This window comes from Peromyscus californicus, unplaced genomic scaffold, assembly GCF_007827085.1.
Source record: "Peromyscus californicus insignis strain IS unplaced genomic scaffold, ASM782708v3 Scaffold_2__1_contigs__length_46816999, whole genome shotgun sequence".
NCBI lineage: Eukaryota > Metazoa > Chordata > Mammalia > Rodentia > Cricetidae > Peromyscus > Peromyscus californicus.
Genome location: NW_026294540.1, coordinates 679,144 through 706,789, shown reverse-complemented (window position 1 = coordinate 706,789; position 27,646 = coordinate 679,144). Strand labels below are relative to the sequence as shown.

At 44.3% G+C, this 27,646-nt stretch overlaps 1 protein-coding gene and 1 non-coding gene across 15 annotated transcripts in view; both read left to right on the top strand.

Moving 5' to 3' along the window:
* The window catches only part of Ep400 (E1A binding protein p400), a 109,537-nt gene that overhangs the window by 72,916 nt on the left and 8,975 nt on the right, over window positions 1-27,646 (top strand). For 9 of the 14 annotated variants that reach the window (XM_052754889.1, XM_052754885.1, XM_052754884.1 and 6 more), the window contains 22 exons: window positions 272-543; window positions 2,286-2,488; window positions 2,583-2,752; window positions 4,284-4,480; window positions 8,091-8,202; window positions 8,501-8,644; window positions 11,481-11,639; window positions 11,834-11,917; window positions 12,593-12,730; window positions 12,952-12,996; window positions 13,083-13,236; window positions 13,648-13,889; window positions 14,052-14,225; window positions 16,733-16,869; window positions 16,993-17,049; window positions 22,055-22,133; window positions 22,244-22,504; window positions 24,138-24,183; window positions 24,259-24,368; window positions 25,336-25,543; window positions 25,658-25,866; window positions 27,423-27,644. In XM_052754889.1, coding sequence (XP_052610849.1) covers window positions 272-543; window positions 2,286-2,488; window positions 2,583-2,752; window positions 4,284-4,480; window positions 8,091-8,202; window positions 8,501-8,644; window positions 11,481-11,639; window positions 11,834-11,917; window positions 12,593-12,730; window positions 12,952-12,996; window positions 13,083-13,236; window positions 13,648-13,889; window positions 14,052-14,225; window positions 16,733-16,869; window positions 16,993-17,049; window positions 22,055-22,133; window positions 22,244-22,504; window positions 24,138-24,183; window positions 24,259-24,368; window positions 25,336-25,543; window positions 25,658-25,866; window positions 27,423-27,644 — 3,423 coding nt within the window. Of the gene's footprint in view, window positions 1-271; window positions 544-2,285; window positions 2,489-2,582; window positions 2,753-4,283; window positions 4,481-8,090; window positions 8,203-8,500; window positions 8,645-11,480; window positions 11,640-11,833; window positions 11,918-12,592; window positions 12,731-12,951; window positions 12,997-13,082; window positions 13,237-13,647; window positions 13,890-14,051; window positions 14,226-16,732; window positions 16,870-16,992; window positions 17,050-22,054; window positions 22,134-22,241; window positions 22,505-24,137; window positions 24,184-24,258; window positions 24,369-25,335; window positions 25,544-25,657; window positions 25,867-27,422; window positions 27,645-27,646 lie in introns of those variants that run through there. The other 5 variants (XM_052754892.1, XM_052754891.1, XM_052754887.1 and 2 more) reach the window with 2 other exon arrangements.
* LOC128121155 (small nucleolar RNA SNORA49) lies at window positions 3,928-4,060 on the top strand. The gene has a single exon (XR_008222098.1). It is a non-coding gene; the product is annotated as a small nucleolar RNA SNORA49 (small nucleolar RNA).

Genomic DNA, 27,646 nt, shown 5'->3' with positions numbered 1-27,646 from the left:
AGCCTTGATTTAACCCTCATTGACCTGGGCCTCTGACTGCAGACATTAACATCTTTATTCCTTTTGTCTTATCTTTTCCTCTATGTCTCAGGAGAAGAGAGAAAGCTCTCTGCCTCTTCATTTTTCCTGCTAGTAGTTTCATAGAAGTAGGCCGTGAATGTTGAAATGAATGTGTGCATAACAGTTCCCAAAGTGTTTAGTGAGTTGATTTTGTCAGATTGTTTCTCAGATAACCTTTTTTTTTTGTTATGTTTTTCTGATTTTGATCAAGGAGGAAAAAAGCAGACTTTTGAAGGAACGGTTGGATCAGATGCATTTTGTCAATGACCGGCGCTGTTCCCAAGCACCAGTGTATGGCAGAGACTTGCTGAGGGTTTGTTCCCTCCCTGGCAGGAGGAAGAGGCCGTTGTGCTGGTCTTTGGATAGCAACCTTGGGAAGGGTGCCAGAGCAGCAAACTGTTACATGTCACCCTCAAAAAGTAAAGGTGATCTGATTGTGACAGTGAGTCAACGACAAGAATCTCTTCAAGATGTTCTTGACAGGTGAGTTAGTGTATGCAGGTAAATATTTTTATCCTTTATTTTTTCTTCCTTTACTCTGCTTTAATTTACCTTTAATTTTGGTTCATTGGAAGCACAAGCTGGCTTCCAATTCCATGTAGCTAGCTAGCCTAGGCTTTGCTTGAACTCCTCCTGATGCTCCTGCCTCCTCCTCTCAAGTGCTGGTATGTATGAATCACCATATCCTATAGTTCTTCATTCTTTGGACTTTTTTTTTAAAGTTCTTATTTCCAGTTGCTTTCCCCCAGGTTGTCCTTTTGAGTTGCTTGGGGGTTTGAAGTGGTTTGGGGTCTCTATCTTTGGGACCAGAGGGCTTGGTTATTGGGTTATTAGCTGGCTCTTTTAGAAAACTGGCCCACAAAACTAGCCATATGCTACTTGGGGACACTGAAGAGTAGAATTCAGAACAAGTTAGTAGAGCAGTCCCAATAGGCTAGGTGCTACAGCCAGCCACACTGTTGCTGCAAGGCCTTGATATGTCTGCTTCTGTTCAGACTACTGACCCTCTACACAGGTCTCTGTGTGCCCTGGCCCTGCTCCCCAGGCTCAGCTTTAGGGTCATTTTCTTTGTCTGGCTGAACTACGTTGTTAATCCCTGTCCAAAAGAAGGCCCTGATGACCCAGTGCCTAAGCTCAGTGTTGAGAGCCTGCCCTTCAGGTCTCAGGTCAGTGAATCAGTGAAGAAAGGAGTCCTTCCTAGGCTGACCACCTGTGCCAGGTCTTCCCAGGCTATGTGGTAGATCTGCAGCCATTTGTTCTCATGCCCTTGCTTGTCTTTGAAATGCTAGTCATCTTAAACATCACAGAGGGCCACTTCAGCGGAGATGTGCTTGGGAGCAAACCAAGACCCAGCTTCAGGGGCTGGAGAGACAACTAAGCAGTTAAGAGCCCATATTACTTTTGCAGAGGACCCCAGTTTGGTTCCTAGACCCCATGTTAAGGAGTTTACAAGTGCCTCAAGCTCCAGGGCATCTGACATCTACTTCTGGCCTCTGTAGGCACTGCATGCATGTGGAATCAACCCTTACATAGACACACATGCATAAACATAACTAAAAATAAAAATAGCTGGGCATTAATAGCATTATCATTAATGCACATCTTTAATCCCAGCACTTGGGAGACTGAGGCAGGCAGATGGATATCTGTGAGTTCTAGGCCATCCAGAGTTACCTAGTAACTGGCTAGCTTGGAGCTGTTATTTTACTCCATCTAAATAAAGTAAAATAATATTAAAAGTAAGTAAATAAATAAAATTTAAAACTGAGCTTCAGCTAATGCCCAGGGAAAGGCTTTCTGGAATAGATGAGTAGAGGTTAGCAGGTAGTGTCAAGTTGGCAATGGCCTTGCTGTTCTGTCTGTCTGCAAGGGTGTTCTGGGTCTGGCCCCTCTCAGTTACATGTCACCTGCAGCATTTAGAAGGTTTGCATCCAGAGACAGTTTGCTTCTGTCACAAGAGTCCCAGCAAGAATATCTGAGCCAATGGCTATGGTCTGGAGAATGCCCTGTGCTGATCATTTAGATCTATCCTGATGGAGATTGTCTTGGGGTGGTGTCCCTTATCTGTGAAAGATTATGCTACCTTGCAGTGATAGAATCAGGAGCTAGGGCTGCTTGTCTGGCAATACACACTGCCAGAGGGTTCTGTCCTTGCCTAGAAGCCTCAGTGCTGCCAGAGGCTCCAAGGTGCCACATAATGACCACACATGATTTCTGCTCCTCAGGGTAGCCTGTGTGATTCCTCCAGTAGTGGCGATGCCACCCTCCCTGTGGGTGGCGAGGCCGCCCTCCCTGTACAGCAGCAGGTTGCGAGCTCTGAGACAGTGCCTGAGGGAGCACACCCGCCCCTACCACCGGCAGCTGCAGCAGCTGACAACACTTCGCTCACTGCAGTTCCCGGAGCTGAGACTGGTACAGTTCGACTCAGGTATGACAGACCCTGTGAGCACGGGTTATGAAGTGTGATACACTTCTTCCTGGAATACAAGTCTCTTGCTCTTTCTTTCTTTCTTTTTTTTTAGGGAAGTTAGAAGCTTTAGCAATCCTGCTACAGAAACTGAAATCGGAAGGACGACGAGTGTTGATTTTATCTCAGATGGTTCTTATGCTGGACATTTTAGAGATGTTCTTGAACTTCCATTATCTCACCTATGTACGGATTGATGAAAATGCCAACAGTGAACAACGGCAGGTAAGAAATAATCTTCCTGTCATGGTAATTTCCTGGTGTGATCCTGAATCATGGGATTCAGGCCTCATTTCCTACAACTGTGAGGTCAGTGTCCCATACCCCTTCTAGCATTTAGAGCACATCTAAGCTCCAAACTGACTCTTTTCTTGATGTTTTCTTCCCCCTCCCCACAAACAAGCATGTCTCAGAACAAATAAATAGGGATAATCTGTAGTCACATTGGGTTAGTACTGACATACTTTAAGAGGTGGCTCTGTAGCAAAGATGTGGGTGCTTTTTAGACTAACTTACAAAGAAATACAAATGGAAAAGTATATCCATGTTTTGCTTGCCATATTTACTACTTTTTAAGATTTGGTTAATAGACAGTGCTGGTAGGAGCCTCTTTAGCATAACTTTACAGAAAACAGCACAGTTGCCAGCCTCAGAGATGGATAGACACTTGATCTAGTGTTCCCTATCTAGGACTTCCACACAGTAGCAATCATGCCTCACTGCATGATTGGTATATAAAATTGTTCACTGTAGAAATGCACAAGATAAGCTGTGATCAGTAACGGAGTGACTATTCAACAGCAGAAGAAAGTACATAAAGGTCTGTGCCTTGGCAGTGAACCACAAACTGTCTTCACAGCTCCATATAACAGACTCAGAGGTCCTTACCAGAAGTGTCTCAGCATGAGCCTGAGGATATAGTACAAGGGGTCCTGAGTGCAACAAAGATAGGGTGCTGGACAAGCCTTGAGTTGCGCTTTTTATGTTGCATAGCAAATACGAGGTTCCTGCACAGCATGGCTGCAAATAGAAAAGAGCCTGTTTTGTTGGTAATAGTGTAAAAAATTGGGTTGTGGGCTGGATGGATGGCCCAGAGGTTAAGAGTACTAGCTGCTCTTTCAGAGGTCCTAAGTTCTGTTCTCAGCAACCACATGTGACTTACAACCATCTGTAATGAGATCTGGTACCATCTTCTGGCCTGCCAGGTATATGTGCAGGCAGAACACTGGGTACATAATAAATAAATCTTTAAAAAAGAAAAGAAAATTGGACTGTTATTGGAAGGGAGAGGATTGGTCAACTTTTAGTTCTGTTTTGGCATGAAAATAATTTGCAGAAGAGAAGTACTCACGTTTTCATTACAATTCATTGTCCCAAGTGGTGAGAGAGATCTTTTTCTACTTCCTCAGCCTTACTCCAGGGGCTTCTTGCCTGTAGAGTGCCCTGGCATTGCCTGAGGATAGAGGAGAAAGCACAGCTCCCTCCCTAGCAAGACTCTGCTTTCTTGTGGGGCCTACAGATTGGGCTGACAGCAAGTGCCAGATAGGGCATGACATCTTATGCACATGATGCCTGTATTGTCTAACCCTGACACACAGATGCTTATGGATAGAAGGAAGAGCATACTTGCAGGAGAGCCAGGGTAAGATGTTATACATGAGACAAATCAGACTGTTACAAAACAGATCATGGAAAGTATCAGAGGTCTCCCAATGTTCTCTAGACATGTTAACCTGAGCACTTTGTTTCCTCTCAGGAGCTGATGAGGAGTTTCAACAGAGACAGGCGGATTTTCTGTGCCCTTCTCTCTACCCATAGCCGTGCTACTGGCATAAACCTTGTTGAGGCTGACACCGTGGTGTTTTATGACAATGACCTAAATCCAGTTATGGATGCCAAGGCCCAGGAGTGGTGTGATAGAATTGGGAGGTGCAAGGACATCCATATATACAGGTGATGACAATCCTGGCCAACTCATAGAACTGCACATAATGAACTTGGTAGAAGGTGTGGGTGCAGGAATTCATTTTAAGTGGTAGAGCCAGATGACTATGCTGCAGTTGAATTTTACAAGTTCATATATAACTGAGGTTTACTTTCCTTTTAGATATGTTTCTAGTACTGCCGTTCTGTCTGGTCTTTGAACTTGGCATTTGCTTGAATTTGTAATCAGTTGTGTGGCTTAGGTCTGGTTGTTGGTTTGCTGGTGTTCAATGTTCACATGTTGCATCTCTTTTAGAATAACTGGAGAACACAGTTTATATTTGTGTTGTTTTAAGAATTATAAAATACAGCCGGGCGGTGGTGGCGCACGCCTTTAATCCCAGCACTCGGGAGGCAGAGGCCGGCGGATCTCTGTGAGTTCGAGGCCAGCCTGGGCTACCAAGTGAGTTCCAGGAAAGGCGCAAAGCTACACAGAGAAACCCTGTCTCGAAAAACCAAAAAAAAAAAATAAATAAATAAATAAATAAATAAATAAATAAGAATTATAAAATACAAAGTATCTGTTGAAAGACTTGAGATATGTCTCATTATTTTCAAGCATATAAATTGTAACTGGCCATTTCCAGCTAATTGGGAAGACAGAAGGCCCCATGGCCCACTTTAAAATTTCTGGTTGTTATTTGTTATTCTAATATAGTACTAGTCTGTGTGTGAGTGTGCTGGACCCTTAGCTGGTCTAAGTGAGAGAATGGGGCTGGGTCACTATTTCCTGATTAGGAACACAACATAGTCTAGACAGGCAAAAGATGAATGGGCTCCATGTTGAGTGTTGAAGAAAAATATGAAACAGATAAATGATAAGATTGGAGGGAGTGGCTTACAGTTCTTAAGGCAAAGGTCAGATCAGTCTTATAAGTTGAAAAATAAAGTGCTCTTATTTAAAAGTGGGAATAGAGAGAGCCTAGGAATATGTATGAATAGTCACTTCTAAGTGTCACAGCCTGAAAAAGATCCAGCTCACTGTTGGGTAGCATGATACTCAGGTTAAACATGAAATGTCTCTTTAGGCCTACAGACAGGCAGCATTTCAAAGAGAAGCTGAGTCTAGTAATGGAAGCTGCCATGTCTATGGGGCACAGGGATTGCCTCAGCTCTTCTGAAAGCAGCATGAGAAGACTCGTTGAAATTAAAGTGTCATGTTCTTTGTCCTAACCACACCAAGGCATCTGCCCCACAGTGTGAGGTTGTTCATTGCAGGAGTGGGGAGCACCCATTAGGGTGCAGCCATACACCTGTTACAGACAGAAGGAAAGCATGTTCATAGGGACCTTCTTCATGCTTCTTAGCAAAGGTAGCAAGTTTAGGTTAGCATGTCAGGACAGACAGAATTTGCCTCATGCTGTACACATCAAAGACCTGTTGGGGAACACCCAGGCTAGTAGCATTTTGCTAATAGCCTTTGCATTGACTTCCTAGAGGAAAGGGTCAGAAAGGCAAACAATGATAAAAACATGTATTGCAAGAATTCCTTCCTATCTGCCTCCTTATAAGGAAGGCCCCAAAGACAAGCCAAAGTTTGATGCCACTCAAGCCTAACTTGGGAAACATTACAGTGAGTTTATTGGGCTTACTTACAGATTGTGAGCGGTTCCTTACAGGAATGTGGGTAACCTCGAAGCAGCAGCTGCACCCTAGAATGGATGACAACTTCTGCATAGCTTTCCATCTTCCCTGGGCCTACATTCTCTAGCCCTCCACATGCAGTTAGTGCAGAATCACATACAGAGATAAAAGTACCCTCTCCCAGTCCATCTTTCTGAGAGACCATCAGTAGTCGTAAGTCCATTCATGGTGATCTCTTGCAAGTAGGCACAGCTGATCTGATGGATGGCTGCTTATTTTGCTTTGAGGACCACATTGTAAAATATATCTATCTGTTAAAAAGTCACCTACAGGGCCCATGTGATAGCTCAGTTGATTAAAGCATTTGTCACCACACCTGATGACCTGAGCTCAATCTCATGGACCTACAGGGTAGAAGGAGTATTGTCACTATTACTGACAATAGTGATAACAATTGTGGTAACAAGTTGTTCTCTGACTTCCCCACACGAGTTGTGGCAAATACATGTCTGTCTGTGTGCTTGTGTTCTCCTTCTGTCTCTCTTTCTCTCTCTGTCAGTCAGGTTTTTTGTTTGTTTGTTTTTAATGTTACCCATACTGAACATGGTGGCACATGCTAAAATCCCAGCATTCAGGAGGCTTAGGAAGATCATGAGTTTTGAAGCTAGCCTGGTGATATCTTGTCTCAACAAAAATTAACTAACCAACCCACCTCATGTATATGCTATTATTACATGAATGTAAGGTAGTACCATCTTGTTTTGTGCATGCAGAGTATTAATGTGCTTATAAACTAAAGGTGGATAGAAATAGAATTGTTGTAGTGGTAGCCTCATGGATTAGAATCTGGCTGCTTTTCCCCATTCCTCGTACATAATCAAACTGTGTATATTGAACCCACATTAATGATGAGACAGCAGGGCTTCTTGATTGGTCACTTTTTTTAAAGATAATTTATTTTTATTTTTATATGCATTGGTGTTTCGCCATGGGTGCTGGGTACCCTGAAACTGGAGTTACAGACAGGTATGAGCTGCCATATGGATGCTGGAAATTCCAGATCATCTGGAAGAGCAGTCGGTGTTTTTAACTGCTGAGCCATCACTCCAGCCCCTATTGATCACTTTTTCTTAAATTTTTTTTCTCTTGGAAAAATTCTCATTTGTTCTTTTTATCCCTATGGAAATTTATGTTAAAATGGTTTAATTTAAGCTTTCTTGACTGTTAGCATTTAACACTCTAAAAACAAGTAAGCAGAACTGGAGAGATGGCTGCTCTTCCATAGGACCCAAGTTCAATTCCCAGCACCCATATAGCAGCTCACCAACTGTTTGTAACTCCAGTCTCAGGGAATCCAGTACCACCCTCTGGCCTTCACGGGCACCAGGCATGCAAATGGTACACAGATATACATGCAGGTAAAACACCCATATATATAAAATGTTTTAAAAGTATATTTTAAAACAAAGCAGTGAACGTAGAAAATAATAGACTGGATGATGGGGCCTGCTGGGGGCATTACCCTGAGATGGTGTCTATTCCATTGTCTGTTAAGTGGGGACAACACCCACAGCACTCTGTTGGCCTAGCAGCTTCCAGGAGACAGATGGAAACTGTTTATACGTAAGTGAGAATGGAACCTCTCTTAAAAGTCTCTTACTAGGCAAGTCAGAGAATAACTCTGCCTGTTGTGGTCAGAAAGTGTCAAAGACAGACAGTAGGGATGAGTCCAGGACTGAGTGAGATGGGCCTAGGTTGAATGTGGTAGGAGAAACATTGGCAAGCAGAGGACACAGACTCCAGAGCTCACTAGAGCTGAGATTGGAGAGAGGTTGACAGACAGTGGCTTAATAAATGTTGATCAGCATGTGAGGCATCTGCTGCTTCTCTGGCTACCATCTGAACACCTGTACCTGGTACTGGCATGTGTTTCTAGGGGACTTAACTGTTGTTTCATCTGTATACGTGTACATTTTTTCCCCTTCTCTTTTTGTAGGCTTGTCAGTGGCAATTCTATTGAAGAGAAATTGTTGAAAAATGGAACTAAAGATTTAATCCGGGAAGTAGCTGCTCAGGGAAATGACTACTCTATGGCATTCTTAACTCAGGTAGCTTTCATTTGTTAAGAATCCTCAGTGACTGGGCATGGTAGTAGTGCAGGACTGTATAGTTCAGCACTCAGGAGGCTGTGGAAGGAGGATGATACTTTAGAAATCAGCCTGGCCCTGTCTCACCTCCTACCTTCACTCAGTGAGGAATGCCATAGTGAACAGAATCATCTTATTTTGATCTGAATTCACTAATGAGGGAGGATTTGATGGTGGGTTTTTATGCTACCCAAGGCTCAGGTCAGGTACAGGATTATGTCTGTTCCTGGAAATGATTGTGCCTATTGCTTGTGTTCAGCGAACTATCCAGGAGCTGTTTGAAGTTTACTCGCCCATGGATGATGCTGGCTTTCCTGTGAAAGCTGAAGAATTTGTGGTGCTTTCTCAGGAACCATCTGTCAGCGAAACTATTGCACCCAAGATTGCAAGACCTTTCATAGAGGTGAGGAAAAATATGGTCAACCATAAGACTTGTTTGACAATGAATGATCTATTTGAGTCTTGACTATGTGTGCTTTTTCAAAGTATGGTTGTGTGGTTTCGCTCACCTGGCTTATGAGTTCTCAGTCCTTAATCTTACTTGATTCTCCCCTCCCTTGATCCTGCAGCCTTCTGCCTTCCTTCCTCCTCTGTCTCAACTGTAAAGACGTATCAAGGGAGTGGAGAAGATGCCGACCATTGTCTTCTTTCCATTAGGACTTTCTGAGCCATATTTTACATTTAGTATTGAGCTACCTTATTTCTTCCTCCCCTGACTCTGAGAACCACCAGTCCCATGTGGCCCCTAAGCACTAGAAATACTGCTCACCTGTGTTGAATGCACTGTCCCTGTAAAATACACAGCTGACTTTGAAGACTTAGATGAGGCCCTATAATGTCTTTCTTCACCATTTCTCGTGTTGATGCCTTTTTAGGGTGTAATGTTTTGGATTCATATGTGGGATATAACTGTTTCAATGCAGGCACTGGAAGATTTGGAGTTGCCCACATGGGTCCTGTGCAGTGACCATCTATGTAGGAACATAGCAGATACCTGACAAGGCTACTTATATCCCCTCCTTCTGCTTCTGACTTGACCAAGACCCTCTTCACCCTAAGGCTAGCCTTACTTGCCCCTTAATTGCTGAATACCTCTTCTCTACCACAGCCTCAAGTGAAGGCAAGGGGTTCCTTCCTCTCCAGACCCTGCTCTTTGTGCCCTCTTTGAGTGTCCTCCCCAGGGAAGTTGCCACACCTCTCATTCTGCTGTTTGACTAGGATGGTGATTACTGACATGCTTTTCTGCAAAAGCCATGAATGGTGGTGTGTGGCAATGCCCTGGTATGCTACTGGCCTGTGCTCCATGCTATCATAGCTTGTCTTTACTAGCAGTGGTGATAGCCAGCTACTTTCTGATTCTAAATGTGAATTATTCAGAAAGTCCCTTTCTTCCTTTAGCCATTCCCTTCCAGAAGTGACTACTCTTGTGGTACCTTATTACATCTGCCTGTCTTGAGCTGGATATGAATGGGATTCTGCTGTTTGTTTAATGTGGCAGTAATGTATCTGTCTCCATTCTGGATAATGACATTTATAAAGTCACCACATTGCTCATCGGACCTGTATATATATGGATGGCTGTTTTGAAGTGTGCTTTTGCAATGTCTCATGTAAGCATGTACATGCATTCCTGCTGAATGTAGGCCTTTGAAGTGGGGTCTCTGGCCAGCATATCCTGAATATATGACTAGAGCTGAATGGTATGCCCCAATGGTATCTGAGTGCTGCAGCTGCTGTGCACCGCCCAGGGCCTCAGCTGCCTGGTCTCATGTGGTGGCTTTATTTTGCATCTTGCTGTTGAGTAGTGAATCTGAACACCTTTTTAATTGCCTAGTCAGGTTTTTTGGATTTTGGAGTTGGGTGTGTGTGTGTGTGTGTGTGTGTGTGTGTGTGTGTTTTATTTTGTGATTGTGTGTGTGTGTGCCCACCTGTGTGTGCACATGAGTGTGAGTGACTACAGAGACCAGAAAAGGGGATCAGTTCCCTTGGAACTGGAGTTACAGGCTGTTTGTTGTGAACCACCTAGTATAGGCACTGGGAACTGGACTCAGGTCTCTGAAAGAGCAGCAAGTGCTCTTTAACTATTGAACCATCTCTTCAGTCCAGTATTTTCTAACATTGATTGTGTGGGTGTGGGTGTGTGTGGTGTGGTGTGGTGTGGTGTGTAGGTAGGTCAGAGAATAGCTTGCAAGCGTCAGTTCCCTCCTTCCACCATGTGGGTTCTGGGGCTTGAACTCAATCTTGGAACACAGACCTTTGCCTGCTGAGCTGTCTTAGTGTCTGTTCTGTGATGAAGGTTGTTTTTTTTTCTCCTTTCTCTTCTTCCTACTGTCATTTTGGGTACTTTATGTCTGATGGACTCAGGGCACCCATACCATTGTTCTTTATCTGTTATCCTCATCAGGGCTTTCTGTATCCAACTTTAAAGATTCTCTAGGTCAACATGGTGCCCTCCTTTATTGTCCTCTGGAAATGATTTTTGTGGGTCTTGTGCAGTATGGTCATCTTTTAAACTGCAGGTTTTGCTAGATACTCTGAAAAGTGGTTGCATGGTTTGTGTGGTGTTTTTTTTGTTTTTGTTTTTTGTTTTGTTTTAACAATAGCTATTTGGTCTCACATGTGAGCACCTCTTGTGAGCCACCTTGTGGTTGCTGGGAATTGAACTCAGGACCTCTGGAAGTGGTCTTAACCTCTGAGCCATCTCTCCAGCCCCACTCAGTGTCAGCTTTTTAATGTACATGCTTCATAGTCCAATAAAGTGAGCTGTCCTGTATGTTCTGGATACCTCTGTCTACTACAGTTTTCTGTGGACTTTCTTTTGTATTTGGACTGTGAACAGGTCTCTGTTTTGTTCTCCCTGTGTCAGCAGCTGTGGTTAGTACCATACACTAGGTGTGAGATGAAACCACAGGGTCTCTTCTCATTCTTAGAGTCTATAATTTTTGGTGGCTTCATTTCCCCCTGTTTCTTTTGGCATGTTACCATCTGTAACCCATGTCAGTGTTTTGTTCTTCCATGGAGCTTTCCTGTCTAGCTTGATAGTAATTTTAGAAGTTTTAGATCCATCCATATTTCTCATTACTGGAATGCCTGTCATCCAGCATGTACATGAAACTCTTCAAAGAAGGGAAGTACTTGTGGAGGCTTGCTGTTGCTTGCAGTACTGGTGTCTACTTTAACATTACAAACGCCTTCGTTTGCCAAGTCTACCATCAAGTCTCAGTGCATACTTCCTTTAGGCCCTCAAGAGCATTGAGTATCTGGAGGAAGATACCCAGAGGTCCACAGAGGAAGCTGTGCCTGGATCCAGCACTGTAGTTGTGTCTTCAGACTCCGACAGCTCTAGATATGATGAGGAGCCATCGCAGCTGGAGGAGCTGGCTGACTTTATGGAACAGGTTTGGGGATTTTTTTTTTTCTTTAAAGCTAAGAGTTTTAGCATTTGAACCCTTTTGTAAAATATGTTTTGTTTGCTTTGATTAAGAGCAGTTACTTTTTAAATTAAATGTCGTGAGAGGATTTTATGAGGAATTTTATTGATCTTTATAAAGTTGCTACTAACCCAGTTCAAAAAAATGTATTTTTGAAATAGCTTACACCAATTGAAAAATATGCATTGAATTACTTGGAATTGTTCCATACGACCATTGAACAAGAAAAAGAGAGAAGCAGTGAGGTAAGAGAATCAAGTTTTGGTCAGTTTAACATATTAAAAGTAAAAATTTGGGGGATTGGGGATTTAGCTCAGTGGTAGAATGCTTGCCTAGCAAGTGCAAGGCCCTGGGTTCAATCCTCAGCTCCGAGGTAAAAAAAAAAATTTTTTTGCCAGGCGGTGGTGATGCACGCCTTTAATCCCAGCACTCAGGAGGCAGAGACAGGTGGATCTCTGTGAGTTCGAGGCCAGCCTGGTCTACAGAGCAAGATCCAGGAGAGGCTCCAAAACTACACGGAGACCCTGTCTCAAAAAAAAAAAAAAAAAGTAAAAATTTTCAGTGCTGAATTTGATTTGAGGTGACTATGATGTCACTCCATGTAATTAAAGGGACAGAGCCAAATTCTGGTGGTGAAGGCTTTACTGAGACAGATCTTGCAAGCCCTGTGCAGGCAGCTGGATTGCTTGCTTTTCACCTTGATGTCATTGCACTTGTTTTGAAGTAGCTTGGGGTTGATACAGAGTTACATGTTGAGGGGCAGAGCATGTGCAGCAGTAAGAACTGAGACACCCCTCAGCTGGGGAGATGGGGCTCTACCATCTGTGTGCTCAGTGGCTGGGGGTTAACCTCTAGGAAGAGGTCAGAAGCACCCTGCCTGCTCTGATCTTGAAAGTTCTTTCCCCTATGCTTTCTCTTAGCAGGATTTGGTGATGGCATCAGTGAGGGACTGGGAATCCCAAAATGCTCGGACCCTACAGGAAAGGGAGGCCCAGCTGCAGCTTGAGCAGGAGGAGGCAGAGCTTCTCACCTATACTCGGGAGGACGCATACAGCATGGTAAACTAGCACTCAGCTCCTTTCCTCACCTGATTGCTGTTCTGACACTTTGAGGTCTTAACTGATATTCACTTAGCCCTCAGTGGATGGTATTTCCAGGATTTAAATAAACACAGTTTTAAATCCACAGTCACGCTTGAATATTGATGAAAGGATGTGATTGTGGCATGTAGCATGAAGTAATACCTTTGTTGTATTTTAAACTTGTTTGTGTTTCATAGGAGTATGTCTATGAAGATGCTGATGGACAGACAGAAGTTATGCCGGTACGTGACCCCTCTCCCTGAATGCCTGAGCAAAGGCCAGCCTTCGCATAGCTCAGCAGCTTATGGAACCTGCTTTCTCTATGCAGCTCTGGACACCACCCACTCCTCCTCAGGATGACAATGACATCTACATTGACTCGGTTATGTGTCTCATGTATGAGACCACACCCATCCCAGAAGCTAAACTGCCTCCTGTTTATGTGAGGAAGGAGCGCAAGCGACACAAAACAGATCCCTCAGGTGTGTGCCCCTCTCTCTGCTGGAATAAGAAGAGGGACCCACCCATTGTCTCTTGTACCATGTTCCTGGGTCCTCCTATGTCAGGGGAGGAACCTTGATGGTGACAGTTGTTAGTACTAGAAAACCACTAGGAGGCTGGGTACCATGGCATACATCTGCATTCCCAGCCCTTGGGATGCTGAGGCAGAAGGATCATAAGAGTTCATGGCCAGCCTGTGCTAAATATAAATAGTGAGACTATTTTGAAACCCCAGAACAGACAAATAGTAAACTCAAGAAAGTGGTTTTACTTTTAGCAGTTGTTTCCATAGCCCCTCGGTCTACATGCCTTTTGTGTGCCTTCTTTCCTTTTTTTCACCCCACTGGTGAGGAAATCTCTGTCCTGTATTGCTGAACTCTGCCCCTATTCAGCTGCAGGCAGGAAGAAGAAGCAGCGGCATGGTGAGGCAGTTGTCCCACCACGATCCTTGTTTGACCGGGCAGCACCCGGCATGTTAAAAATCCGACGTGAAGGCAAGGAGCAGAAGAAGAACCTGCTGCTGAAGCAGCAGACACCCTTCGCCAAGCCTCTGCCTACCTATGTCAAGTCCTCCGGGGAACCTGCCCAGGACAGTCCCGACTGGCTCATTGGCGAGGACTGGGCCCTGCTGCAGGTGAATGGCTGTGTTGTCTTTGTGTTGAGCATTCCCATGGTTTGTTTGCTCCCCAACATTGGTGATTCACAGTGCTTTGTGGTGTGTGTTTGGCACATAGAAAGACCACACCAATGCATTTGAAGTGTGTTGACCTATGTGTTCTGAAACCTCATCCTCCAGGCTGTAAAGCAGTTACTTGAGCTGCCCTTGAACCTCACGATTGTGTCACCTGCTCACACTCCCAACTGGGACCTTGTCAGTGATGTCGTCAACTCCTGCAGCCGAATCTACCGGTCTTCCAAGCAGTGCCGGAATCGTTATGAGAACGTCATCATTCCCAGAGAGGAGGGGAAGGTGAGCTTTTAACCCCCTGGTGTCCCTGATAAGAATTGGCCTCTTCAGTGGCCAGGTCTTGCTGTGTATTGCTGGGCAGTGCAGCTGTCCCTGTAGACTGTGGTGACGTCAGCCTTCTTGATCAGTGAGGCCTGCGTCTGCACAGTACTGGCACGAGTAATGGACCTTCGTGGAGAGTCAGTCATCTTGCCCTTGATCATAGTTGATGTTAGCATACGGACCAGGTGCCAGCCTCTGCTGTTGCTGCAGTGTGGAAAACTGTGCCATTCAGGTTTCGGAGGAGTAAGGGGAGAACTCTTCTTTGACTTGTCACCATCTCACGTAAAGAAGAGTCTGCTGCTTTCAAGCACAGTCAGTGGTTTGACAAGCAGCCTCTGTTTCTGGGTTAACTTTGAGCATTGAAAGTGTTTATAGTGTGGACAAACCATTCTGTCTATCATTTAAGAAGCCAGCTATGGTTTGCATCCTGGACCAAAATGAGTCGTGCTGCTGCTCAGGGTCATGCAGGCCTCTATTTGGCTTTTCCCCTACCTGCTCTCTGTTTCCATTTCTCCATTTGGCTTTCTTTACACAGCTCCTTGTTTTTGTTTTTTTTGTTGTTGTTAATGTTGTTTTTGTCACTTAACAGCTAGTTTTTCTGCACAGTGTCCACAGGCCATATCACACACACAATATTTACAAATATTCAGCCCTGATGCCAAGGCAGATGTGCAACGAACACTGCCTTTCTGATCACATCAGTATGTCCATTAGCATAGGAGCAACAGCGATGTTGGCAAGACAGGCATCTAGTCCTTATTTTGGTACAGTCTGTGAACATGAACTTGGTGTTAAGAGCCACATGTGCCCTCGGGATGAGGTTGCCACACTCACCTCACTTCCGTGACCACTCTGAACCATCTCTTGTCATTTCTAAAACACTCGTCTCAGAACAAAGCATTTGTTTGCTTTTTTTTTTAATAAAAAAGCAAGCCTTCCTCATGATACCATTCTGTGGTACCTCCACTGTAAAACTTCCTGAAATCTCACATTCACTCTTTTATGTTCTGGAAGCATTTATAATTATAGCAGCCATTACCTTAATATTGAAAAAAAATAAAGCTAAAATATTTTCTTCTTTTATAGCTGATTTGTGAAGCTAATCCAAAGAAAAAGGCACAAAATATTTATAAGGTACGAGGAGGTGTTCTGAATGAGATGGAAAGCTTTCTGTAAGTGCCTGTGAAAAGGAGTACAATGAGATTCAGACTGAGCCCCGGACTCTAGTAGCAGAAATACAGCACTTAGGGTTTTCTCAAGTGCCTTTTATTCCTATGCATAGAGGCTTTGCTTCTTCAATCTGAAGGAACTGCACAGTGAACTCACTGAATCCCTCAGGGACATCCAGAGCCTCCCTGTTGTTCACACCCTGTTGAGGTCTGTGACATGGTGGCTAGATGCCAGTAAACTCACCATACCTAGCCCTGGAGCTGTCATTCATAGCTAGAACCAACCAGAACTTTGTTGCTGAACACATGTCCTTGCTGCCTTTGGCCTTGTCTTGCCTTCACTCTGGTGGTAGGTGTGATGCACTGGCCTTACTCTCCCTTCTCCCTGCTTCCCTTTGTTTAGTTTTGTTGTTGTTGTTATTGTTGTTGTTGTTTTGAAATAGGAGAATGCTTATAGGGGCAGTGTTCAAGAAGCAGATCCATGTAACCGTGCACATTCATTTTTTTAGTTCTAACTTTCCTTGGCATTCTCTTTGAACTTAAGGCATTCCTCAAGCAACAGATGTGTACATGTATATCACAACTACTGGATATACATCACTGACTGAAGTAATGGGGTTGGTCAGGGTTTAGAGATATTGAGGGGCAGAGAGAGTCCTGGGCAAGGTGGGGTTGTGGGCTCTTGTCCCTGACCTCTGACCTTGCACAGACTATCTCTGGACTTCCTATATATGAGGGGGAGTGTTCAGATGTCTTGGTAGCAAGTTGACAACTGTTGAATTTTGTTTACCTGTGGCATTTTTAAGCAGGAAGGATCACTAGATATAAGTGATGTCACAGCCCCCAAGGAATGCAGTTTTAGACATCCCTGTTACCCTCACTGTCCACTACGGGTAGAGGGTATCTATTTGGGATTACCACTGCCTCATTTGTCCATGGGTATTAGACTCAGCAGTTGAAGACTTGCAGCCAGCCCCACCATGTCACCTGCCGTGTGTTAACTCCAGAGTGTGACCCTAAATATTTTGTGCAACCGTTCTCTCCTCAGTGAAGGGGAGGCTCAGCTAAGCAAAGTTCCTAAGGATTGGGGAATATTGCCAGCTACCAGCAAAGGATGGCTACTCAGTGTTGCAACTGTTGTATTATTGTGTTATCCAGAAAGAAAGGAAGGGAATGGGACTTGGGTGCAGCCGTTGGAGCTTAGCTACAGGCTTCTGATTCAGAAAGTGTTGTTTCCAGAGTAGTTGTGTGTCAGGCTGATGGTCTAAACTTGATGAGTTCCTATCAATTTTGTTTCAGAGTAAGAACAACCGTCCACTCCGCACAAGCCAGATTTATGCCCAGGATGAGAACGCCACTCACACCCAGCTATACACAAGCCACTTTGACCTGATGAAAATGACAGCTGGCAAGAGAAGCCCCCCAATCAAGCCTCTGTATGTCCCCTGGGCTCTCATCCCATTACTGTGATTGCATCAGCTAAGAGACTAATGACTGAGACTTGCTCTTGATTATGTTTCCTCTTGTTTGGCAACCATTCTTTTGTTTCTATGTTGCAGGCTTGGCATGAATCCCTTTCAGAAGAACCCTAAACATGCCTCTGTGCTGGCAGAAAGGTACTTCGATGGATCTGACACATTTTTCACCTTTGAAATGAGTTTGGGTAGCCACTTTTAAGTTCAGTAGAATGATGAACTATAGTATAAAACAGCATGATGCACACTTTGGCCATGATGGTACAGGCCCTAAACTTGAGAAATCTTGAGGTCTTTTGCCTTTGAGCAGAGTGTGTCTGGGGTAGCCCTGCCAGACAGACAGCACATTGAGAGTCATGTCCTGCATACGTAAGGAGCTGTCATCTCCTCTTGCTTTGTGGCAGCAGCTTTGTTCTCTGGTAGAGCAAATATGTTCCAAGGCTAAGAGAGGGATTGTAAAGAACTTTCTTCCTCAGGCTCTTCTGCTCTGCAGGCACAACTTTTGTTAGTTGTACCATAGAAGCTTATTAAGTTGTGGCGGGGGGGGGGGGGGGGGGGGGGGGGGGGAGAGGGGGTATCTGTGGTTGGTATGCAAAATGAATAGAAAATATCTTAAGGAAAAAAAAGCTTATTAAGTTTAGAGGTAAATGTACTTGGTTATTCAATAAAGGAAAAATAAATTAGTGGGTGGATTGTGAAATGGGAAGATGGGAGATTGTAAGCATTCTCTTTGTAGCTGAGATCAGGGCCGGAGACTGGTAGTAGTTTTGTTTGTTTTGTTTTGTTTTTTGTATGTTCTCTGAGATGAACTGTTAGGAAGAAGATCTGCTCAGGTGAAACAGCCACCTCTTGGTTTTCATCACTGCACATGTGCGCACTGGTCGCTTCTTCTCCACCTGTGTTTTCCTGTTAAATGCTGTGTGTCTCCTTGTCACATAGATACGGGAGTGGTCCTTGCCAAATAGTCAACTGTTGACACATTTGCTGAGAGCCCAGTTAGCAGTGCTCTGGGTGACATGGGCTTTTCACCTCATGGTGTCCCATCTCCTGGGGCTGGACCGCCATGTGGAAACTTGAAGCCCAGCCCTGCTGTGATTTTTTTGTTTGTTTGTTTGTTTTACCGTAGGAATTACCTTTAGAGGTGCCTTATATTACTCATTTGTTATCTGCAGCAGTGCTTATTGATTGGGTGGAATGATGAGCTAATCAAGCTAGTGTTAATAGGTCAAAGGCTACCATGCCACACAGTGCTTGTGAAGGGTGCTGGCATGCCTTCCAGAGGTATATATAGCATGAAAGGGAGGACAGATCTTCACTGTGGCTGGAATTGCTAAATGGTCTTAATAAAAAACCCGGAACCAGATATTGGGTTAAATGATGAAAGATCAGAGAGTCAAAGGAACAAGCCACGGCCAAGTCCCACCTCGACGACAACTCGGCCTAAAAAGGCCTCGGCCAAAAAGGCTTCAGCTGAAAAAGCCTCTAGCTGAAAGGGACTTCTGCTGAAAAGGTCCTGTCTCCTCACACCTTACATACCTTTCTCAACCCAGCCATTACTTCCTGGGATTAAAGGCGTATGTGATTCCTAGTACTGGGATTAAAGGCGTGTGCCACCACTGCCTGGCTCTGTTTTGTCTCCTAGACTGAGTCAATCTCATATAGTCCAGGGTGGCTTTGAACTCGCAGAGATCCAGATGGATCTCTTCCTCCCAAATGCTAGGATTAAAGGTGTGTGCCACCACTGCCTGGCCTCTGTGTTTAATCTAGTGGCTTGTTCTGTCCTCTGATCTTCAGGCAAATTTTATTAGAGTATACAAGATATCACCACATTTCCCCCTTTTTGTCTAAAATAATAAAAGAAGGTTATAACTAATAATAAGAAAAACTATATACAATAAGTACAATAAGCATTGACTATATATATATATATATATATATATATATATATATATATATATATATATATATATAGAGAGAGAGAGAGAGAGAGAGAGAGAGAGAGAGAGAGAGAGTGAGAGTCAAGAATTACATTAACAATGTCCAGTCCATAAACATTGGACAAATTCAGAGAAAATACTCCAATATCTATCCTATTTTGTTGAGTCCAAAATGTTGTACCTAATTCACTTTCTGTCCTAACTTGTATTACCAACCGAATACTATCTTTTGATGTCTTTCAAAATTATACACTTTACACCTCTTTAGTGAGTTTCTTTTCTGAATTTGTTAACAAGGAAAACTGTAACTATCTAGTCTTCAGCTCCCTCAGAGACCCAAGAAGGAAATAATATTACCTAAGTAAGCAGGAAGTACAAGCAAGTGACTTCCAAAAAAATGTGAGAAATGACAGAAATAGCTAGCTGCCTGGACAGTCCACCCAGGGTTCCCCTGCAACGTTGGGGCATCCATCTTCAGCCTACAGGCCTAGCATATCTGACAGACTTATCTGTGAAGCAGGATTTTCTGCAGGGCTGTCCTACCTTGTCTTGGCAAGGTTTAGCAGTTCTTTCTTTTGTGTCCTGCTTGTCCATTTGGACAGCATACTGTCAGCAGTCGAGGCAAGGGCATTTTCTTGCCCAGTGGCTAACTTACCACAAAGAAAGTAAACTCCATATGAAGTTTCTTTGATGCTCATCATCTTCTCTGAAGTAGATTGGTGCTGCCAGGGGTAGACATGTCGCATTGTCATAAAAAATAAAATATAAAATCTGTTATTAAAACATCTTAAATGCCATATTCTGTAGATCTCTGAAGTGTCTGAAGATAACTTGTCTATCTAAAATATAACTGTTTGACCTTGAAAACACACCTAACCTGACAAGTTCCATTGTCAGGTGACTAACAACTAACCTGCATTTCTTTATATCCTAAATAGTTGGGAATAATAACTTTTAAGGACTAGAAATTTGCATTGCATTGTTAAGTCAGTTGTATAGGTACAATACCTTGAACAAGATTAGAAGTGTATGTACAATATGTTCTATCAAAATTAATCTCAAATTTGTATCAATATACAAAATTTGCATACAGTATACAAAAATCCAATCCAGTGTAAAATATTTAAAACCAGTAGTTGCTTTTTAAAAGTAGATTCAATAATCTAGCTTTTTATCTTATATCTATATCTTTCCCTTTTCAGAGTAGATTCAGTAATCTACCCTTTTATCCTATTACTTCCTATATCTTTTTTTTCCAGATTCAATAATCTACCTCTTATCAATATCCTCTTTTTTCTTTCTTTCTTTCTTTTTTTTTTTCAAACAAGAACCCTGAATCTAATTTCCTTTGTTTAGCTTTTTTCCTGGCCATTACCAGTTAACAAACTTGTAACCAACCTAAACAATGACAATTATCCATCACCCATTGAAAGACCAAAAGCTACCCACCCCACCTCTTAGGAATGTGGGTGTCCTGTTCTTAAAATTACTTCCTGCTAGGGGCAAAGGCATCTTTAGGGGATCCTGAAAAGAAAAATTTTGGGTTAATTGTCAGGTCCTGAGAGAGATAGCTGTATCATTTGTTGTCCAGTCTCTACATAATGGGAAAGTATAGAGCTTGTCTCAAGTCCTGGCTAGAGTAGTCTGTGAGGCTGGATCATCTCAGCTAGCCATCTTGATATTGTCCTGAGCAGTTTGCAGTCCAAAGCCAATCTTTGGGTGGTGATTGTCAGCTTGGTAGCGTTACCGGTCATTGTGGGATTGCATCTTTTCTAAGACTTCAAAGGTCGCTATTAGGTGTGGTTGTGGTTTACTGCAGAAAATCTTTTTCTTGGGACAAGTTTTCTGGATGATTTGTCCTTTTTCTTCAGATGTTTCATTTGTCCAGTGTTCTTTAGAATCCTTAGCTGGATGACTTCATTTTCCTAAAAGACAAAAACAAAATCCTTCCCCAGCCCTAATTTTTGGGGTAGTTTCCCTTTTCTAATCTTTATCAATTTGGATTTATAATTTCTCCTTAAATTTTTGTTTTATTTTCTAAAGCTGTTCTGTCATCCAAAGCAGTATGGTTTCTTTTTTTGTTTTGTTCTTCGAGACAGAGTTTCTCTGTGTAGCCCTAACTGTCCTAGAGCTCAGTTTGTAGACCAGGCTGGCCTCAAACTCATAAGAGATATTCCTACCTCTGCCTCCCAGTGCTGAGATTAAAGGCCTGTGCCACCTCGCCTGGCTGTTTGTATTTTAACACAAGCCTGAAATATAGTCAGTCTGGTAACTGAGACTATAACAGAGTGATGTAGCTGGAAGATTTCCTGTGTTCCAGCCTGCTAGCAGTCGGGACAAATCTCTCTCACTCGCATCCCCCAAGTAAACACACAGAGGCTTATATTAAATTATAACTGCATGGCCATGGCTCAAGCTTTTAGCTAGCTAGCTCTATATCTTAAATTAGCCCCTAACTATTAATCTATGTATGCCACATGTTCCATGGCTTTACCTGCATCCCATTACATGTTGCTCCTTGGGCAGCTTGCGCGCTCTCACACTCTCGCGTGCGCGCGCGCTCACGCTCTCTCTCTCTCTCTCTCTCTCTCTCTCTCTCTCTCTCTCTCTCTCTCTCTCTCTCACACACACACACACACACACACACACACACACACACACACACCTTCTTCCTGTCTCACCCTTTGAATTTCCTGCCTGCCTCTAAGCTGCCTTGCCATAGGCCAAACAGCTTTATTTGTCAACCAATCAGAGAAACACATATTTGCAGCATACAGAAAGATATTCCCCCATCAGAGTGACTAATATATGAGTGGACACCCTGGACCAAAACAGTTTATCTTGGTCTGGAATGAATGGGACAACACATGTTTTCATCAAATATTCAGGACAATATGTAGTTTAAAACTAGTGAATTGTGGGGCTGGAGATAGGGCCCAGCAGTTAAGAGTTTGGTTTCTAGCACCCATGTCAGATGATTCACAACCACCTGTTTGTTACTGTAGCTCCCAGGAATCTTCTGGCCTTCATAGACACCTGTATTCATGTGCATAAGCTCAAACACATACACATAGCTAAAAAATTAAATCTATTAAAAAAAAAGAACAAAAAAAATAATGAATTGTTTCTAGAATTTTCCAAGTAATTTTTTTGACCATGGTTGATATATGTAACTAAAGCTGTAGATAAAAGGGCTTTTTACCTTTCAGTGGAATCAACTATGACAAACCGCTGCCTCCCATTCAAGTTGCATCTCTCCGTGCAGAGCGAATTGCAAAAGAAAAAAAGGTATAGTGCCCTGGACCCTGGGTCCTCTCAGAAACATGCTGCTGTGAATGCTGTCACTCTGGGCTGGTGCAGCTCCTTTAGCAGCTTGTCTTCTCATCTGACCCTTCTAGGCTTTGGCTGATCAGCAGAAGGCCCAGCAGCCACCTGTGACACAGCCGCCCCCTCAGCAGCAGCAGCAACAGCAGCAGCCACCACCACCTCCACAGCAGCCACCACCACCACTGCCTCAGCCACAGGCAACAGGCAGCCAGCCACCAGCAGGACAGCCTGCTGTCCAGCCCCAGCCCCAGGTCCAGGCCCAACCACAGCCTGTGCAGGCACAGTCTAAGGGGCAACCCACGATGACAACTGTGGGCAGTGCTGCTGTGCTGGTGAGAGCCTTTAAACCCACAGTGTGTGGACCTCCCTCTGAAAACACACGATGATCCTGGGGGAGCCTGTGTTTTCACCCGACTCTGCCATCCCCCAAGGCTCATGAACGAGTCTCACTGGGTTGGGAAGGTGAAGCTCTTTGGTATATGGATCAGGGCTAAGGAGAAATGGGTTCTAAAGTTGGGTATAGTTGCAGATACTTTTAATCCAAGCTTGAGGGAGATTGAAACAGGAAGATCTTGAGTATGAGTCCAGCCTCAGCTGTGAAACAAGACTGTGACTAAAAACAAAGGCTGGACAGATGAGCTTGTTGCTTGTTCCTTTCACTCACTGCAGGGAGACAGAGCAGTACCTTCTGTGTCAGTGTGCATGCACAGCCACCCCCTGAAGATGCTCCACTTATACCCACCCACTTTCTCAAGCCATAAGCGTACAAATATCCAAAGGAAATTCAGAGTTATGGGCCTGAAGGACAAAATTGTTGACATATATACTTCAGTTCATTTTCTGTGACGTTTGTCACACAGACATTGAAACCACAGGTAGAGTCACACTTAAAGAGAACAGGCTCTGCTTAAATGGATGACACTTGAGGCTGTCGGCCAGGTGTGGAAGTGTCTGTGTGGTGCGTTCCACATGAATGCTGGTCTGGGTGGTTTTCTCAGGAGCCTTCGAGTTTGTTTTTGAGATGATCCTTTATCCTTTACCTGGGGCTTGCAGATAGGACTAAGTAGGCTGGCCAGTGGACCTCAGGGTCCATGTCTGCACTTCACCAATACAAGGATTACAAGCACACACCACTACTTCCGGGTTTTCACGTGGGTGCTAGGAGTCAAACTTAGGTCTTCATACTCAAAGCAAGCACTTTACCACCTGAGATATCTTCTCAGACCCTGAATTGAGCTGTGGTGGGGTTTTGTTTGTTTTTGTTTTTGTTTTTGTTTTTGTTTTGTTTTGTTTTTCCAAGATAGAGTTTTTCTGTAGCTTTGGAGCCTGTCCTGGACTAGCTCTGTAGACTAGGCTGGCCTCGAATTCACAGAGATCCTCCTGCCTCTGCCTCCCGAGTGTGGTGGGTTTTGTATGTGATTGAGTAACATTCTTTCTTCACTGAGATGGTACATTTACTAAACATTGTATGGTGTGGGAAGTGGGAACTTTCACAGGGCAGTATCTCCTGCCCATTGAAGTTCGCCTTCCTGTGTGAATAGAGTAATGACCACAGGAAGAACCTGGACAGTGGTTGGTTGGCAGGAAGATTCTTCCTGAAGAGGTGGCATTTGAAAGTTAAGGCCTGAATGACAGGAAGGCATTCATGAGAAGGATGGAAGCAGCTGGCACAGAGGCTTGCATATAGTGTGTGTGTGTGTGTGTGTGTGTGTGTGTGTGTGTGTGTGTGTGTGTGTGTGTGTGTGTGTAGGGGTGCTCAGTTTGGAGGTAATGCATGTGGTGAGGGGCAGCATGGGAAGGGGAAGCCAACCTGGAAACAGCCCAGGTGCTGAGGCACAGAGTGGAGTCTAAAGGCAGCCTACGGAAATATGCTCGGGAATTTGCATTGGCTGATGATAATTGCTTTTGCAGTTTGTGCAGCAGAAGGCCTGACCTGAAGTTAACCTGAATTTCTGTTTTCAATAGGCAGGAACCATTAAGACATCAGTCACTGGAACAAGCATCCCAACAGGTGAGGAGGGCGCAGAGGGCTTGGAAATGGAGCTCAGTCTTTCTTCTCTGGCCTCACCCACATCCTCCTCTTTAGGCACTGTGAGTGGAAACGTGATTGTGAACACAATAGCGGGTGTCCCTGCTGCTACCTTCCAGTCCATTAACAAGCGTCTGGCATCACCTGTGGCTCCCGGAGCTTTGACTGTGAGTTGTTCCCATGTTCAGAGAGCTTACCATGATTTGTATTTTGGGAAGTTTATTTGCTTTTTGAATGTTCCTAAATTTCATAAAATCTACCTAAGTAACTGATCGATTTGGGAATCCTCAGGTGTTAGGAAACTGTCGTCTATTTTAGTAAGAAAAGGTGAATTTCCCCATAGGACAAGCTTTCAGAGAGGAGAGAGGTGGTATATGAAGAACAGCAGCTAGTCCCCTTGACCCAGGTGTCCCTTAGCTATGCCTCACTTGTACCAGTGGGAAGCAGAGGTGAGGTGGTTGCCTTGGTAGAGTGCTGTGCTGGAGTGTGGAGCACAATGCCATAGGAAGGGAGCAAGCAACCTGACTTCCTGGGGTAACGGCATCTGGGCAGGAGAGAGAGCCACCACAGCATGAAGGTAGAGGTCGGCTGGGGAAGATGGTCCCCTAGGAGGAAAGGAAATGCCCTCTGTGACATAACACAGAACATGTGGTCAGAAGGTTTTCCTAGTGTCAGCCACCTGCTTTCCTTTCGTAGTTCACAGTCAGAATAAAACACATTGCATTAGAATTCATATTCTGATACCCAAAGGCAGCTTGTCTCCTGTATAAGAAGTGATACTTCAAAGCTCTAATGCTGAGGTTTAGAGAATATCTCTGCTAAGAAGATGTGATTTCTCTGATAACCTATAGAGGTAGACACACAAATGGATGGAGTTGAACATGCCAAGGGAAGCTAAGAGGGAATGGACTGGCCTCACCAGATGGTGGTACAACAGTTTAGGAGCCATACACTAAACAGTTAAACTTGTCACACAATTCATACTTTCCTTTTTTTTTTTTTTTTTTTTTTGATGCCCACCTCCCAAGTGCCAGGATTAAAGGCGTGCACCACTGAGCCCAACTGAATTCACACTGCCTCGGTTTAGGCAGCTGTGCCAAGTACTGTGATAACATTCTTATGTTAACTTTCTAGACATCCGGAGGTTCTGCTCCTGCTCAGGTGGTCCACACCCAGCAACGAGCAGTTGGTTCCCCAGCCACAGCCACCACTGACCTGGTGTCCATGACAACAACTCAGGGTGTTCGAGCAGTTACTTCCGTGACAGCCTCAGCTGTGGTCACTACCAACCTGACTCCAGTGCAGACCCCAACCCGGTCTTTAGTGACCCAGGTGTCCCAAGGTGAGAGGCTTGGTATTTCCCTGAGCCAGTATCTGCTCTTAGAGCTTCTAGCTTGCAGGTATTGTCCAGGAGAGCTGAGGATGCCATGGTCTAAAAAGCCAACCTCTTTTACAGCCACAGGAGTTCAACTACCTGGAAAAACCATCACTCCTGCTGCCCACTTCCAGCTTCTTAGGCAGCAGCAGCAACAGCAACAGCAGCAGCAGCAACAGCAGCAGCAGCAGCAGCAACAGCAGCAGCAGACCTCCCAGGTGCAAGTTCCACAGCTCCAGGGCCAGGCCCAGTCCCCTGCACAGATCAAAGCTGTGGGCAAGCTGGCACCGGTGAGCATGTCCTTCGTCATAATATCACAGGCATACCTGGCCTGTCTGCAGTTCAGAACCTATTTTACAAAAATCTATCGTAGTCTTTAGGTAGAGAGCCTGCTTTCTTGTATTTAACACAACTTTCCATCCAGTATGAATCACACTTCTAAGAAGCATTAGGAAACCTTAGCTTCCTGCCCGCAGGTGCATCTCCAAGCTCGACTCACGGCTCTTTTTCCAGATGACTGAAAAGCCTGAGTGTACCATTCTTGGAGGATAGTGTGAAGACACTCCTCAGTGCTCCTCTTTAGGAGCAACTAGGTCAAAGGATGCTTCTCTTGGTTGCTTATTTGAAAATTGATGTTCCTAGTTTTGCCAGTCTGTCATCTGGCTGTATTTTGTGCTAATGTGTTTACTTTAGAAGGAAATGTTATGTCCTTGCAACAAATGCAGAATCACAGATATGCAGCATCAAAGGAGCCAGAGAAACAGATCCAATGTGGACAGATTGACTGCTTGGATCTAACCTTGTAAGCTGCTGGTCAGAGGCTTGACTCACTAGAGATGAGATGAACTAAGGCCACCTCTGTGATGCTTGGGAAGAACAGTGTCTGTCAGTATTCTGTTGGGACCTCCAGAGTGTTTTTGGCCACCTTAACCTTTTGAGACGTGGTAGTGAGGTACCTCAGATGAAAACTACCCAGCTGTGTGTGTGGCTAATACACACGTCTTCATTCATTTGAAATGCCACAACTTAGGACATTCAGCTCCTCATTCAGCGGTTATGTTTCAGGGCTCCAAAGCCCCCCAAAGCTGTGGCTGCTGAATTAGACAGCCCTTTTCCTTCCAGTAAACCAGAGTAATTGTTCTCACTACTCAAAGTCCATCAGGGGAAAATTGTCTGATAGCTCTGACTCCAGCATTGAGACTGCTCCAGTCAGCATTTCTCACCCACTCCAGCTGCCAGGAGTCCTGAGCATCCTCTTGTTCCTTTCTTCACCCACATTCTCCTAATTCAGTTTCAAAGCCATTGCCATTTCTGATAGATCCAGAGAGATCTGATAGTTATGAACAACTCATATACTTGTGAGAAGGGGATGCCCCCCCCCCCCTTTTAAATGTTTTTTGAACTAGTGTCCTGATAACTTTGTCTGTTTTTGAGTCAGGTAGTATCATGTAGCTGATGTTGGCCTTGAACACCTGGCCCTTTCCTCTTTACCTTCGTTGTGCTAGAATCGCAAACTTGAGCCACCATGCCCAGCTCATTACCTGTTATCTTCATAGGTTTACTGCCAAGTTATTACTATTGATGGAATTTAGTTAGTTACACAGTCATGAATCTATGTAAACTGACTTGTGAGAGGTAAGAACCTGGAAAGCTTGCTGTGAACTTAATGATCTGTCAGAGTCTGTCCCCCATTTCCTTGGTGAAGTGCTGATTTTCATTCAGTGCCCAATTGGTTGTGGGGATGGTTTATATTCTGCATATCAGCTAATGTACATGAATTCTTAGTAGAGATGGAGAGGGACTTATGGTTAGTTCATGTGGAGAACATTCCTTATTTGGGTTTCAGGAACATATCATCAAGATGCAGAAACAGAAGATGCAGCTGCCACCTCAGCCCCCACCACCACAGGCCCAGCAAGGTCCCCCACAGCAACCGGCACAAGTGCAAGTGCAGACCCCACAGCCCCCACAGCAGCAGCAGAGTCCTCAGCTCACCACAGTCACAGCTCCACGGCCTGGGGCTTTACTCACAGGCACCACTGTGGCCAACCTCCAGGTGGCCCGGCTTGT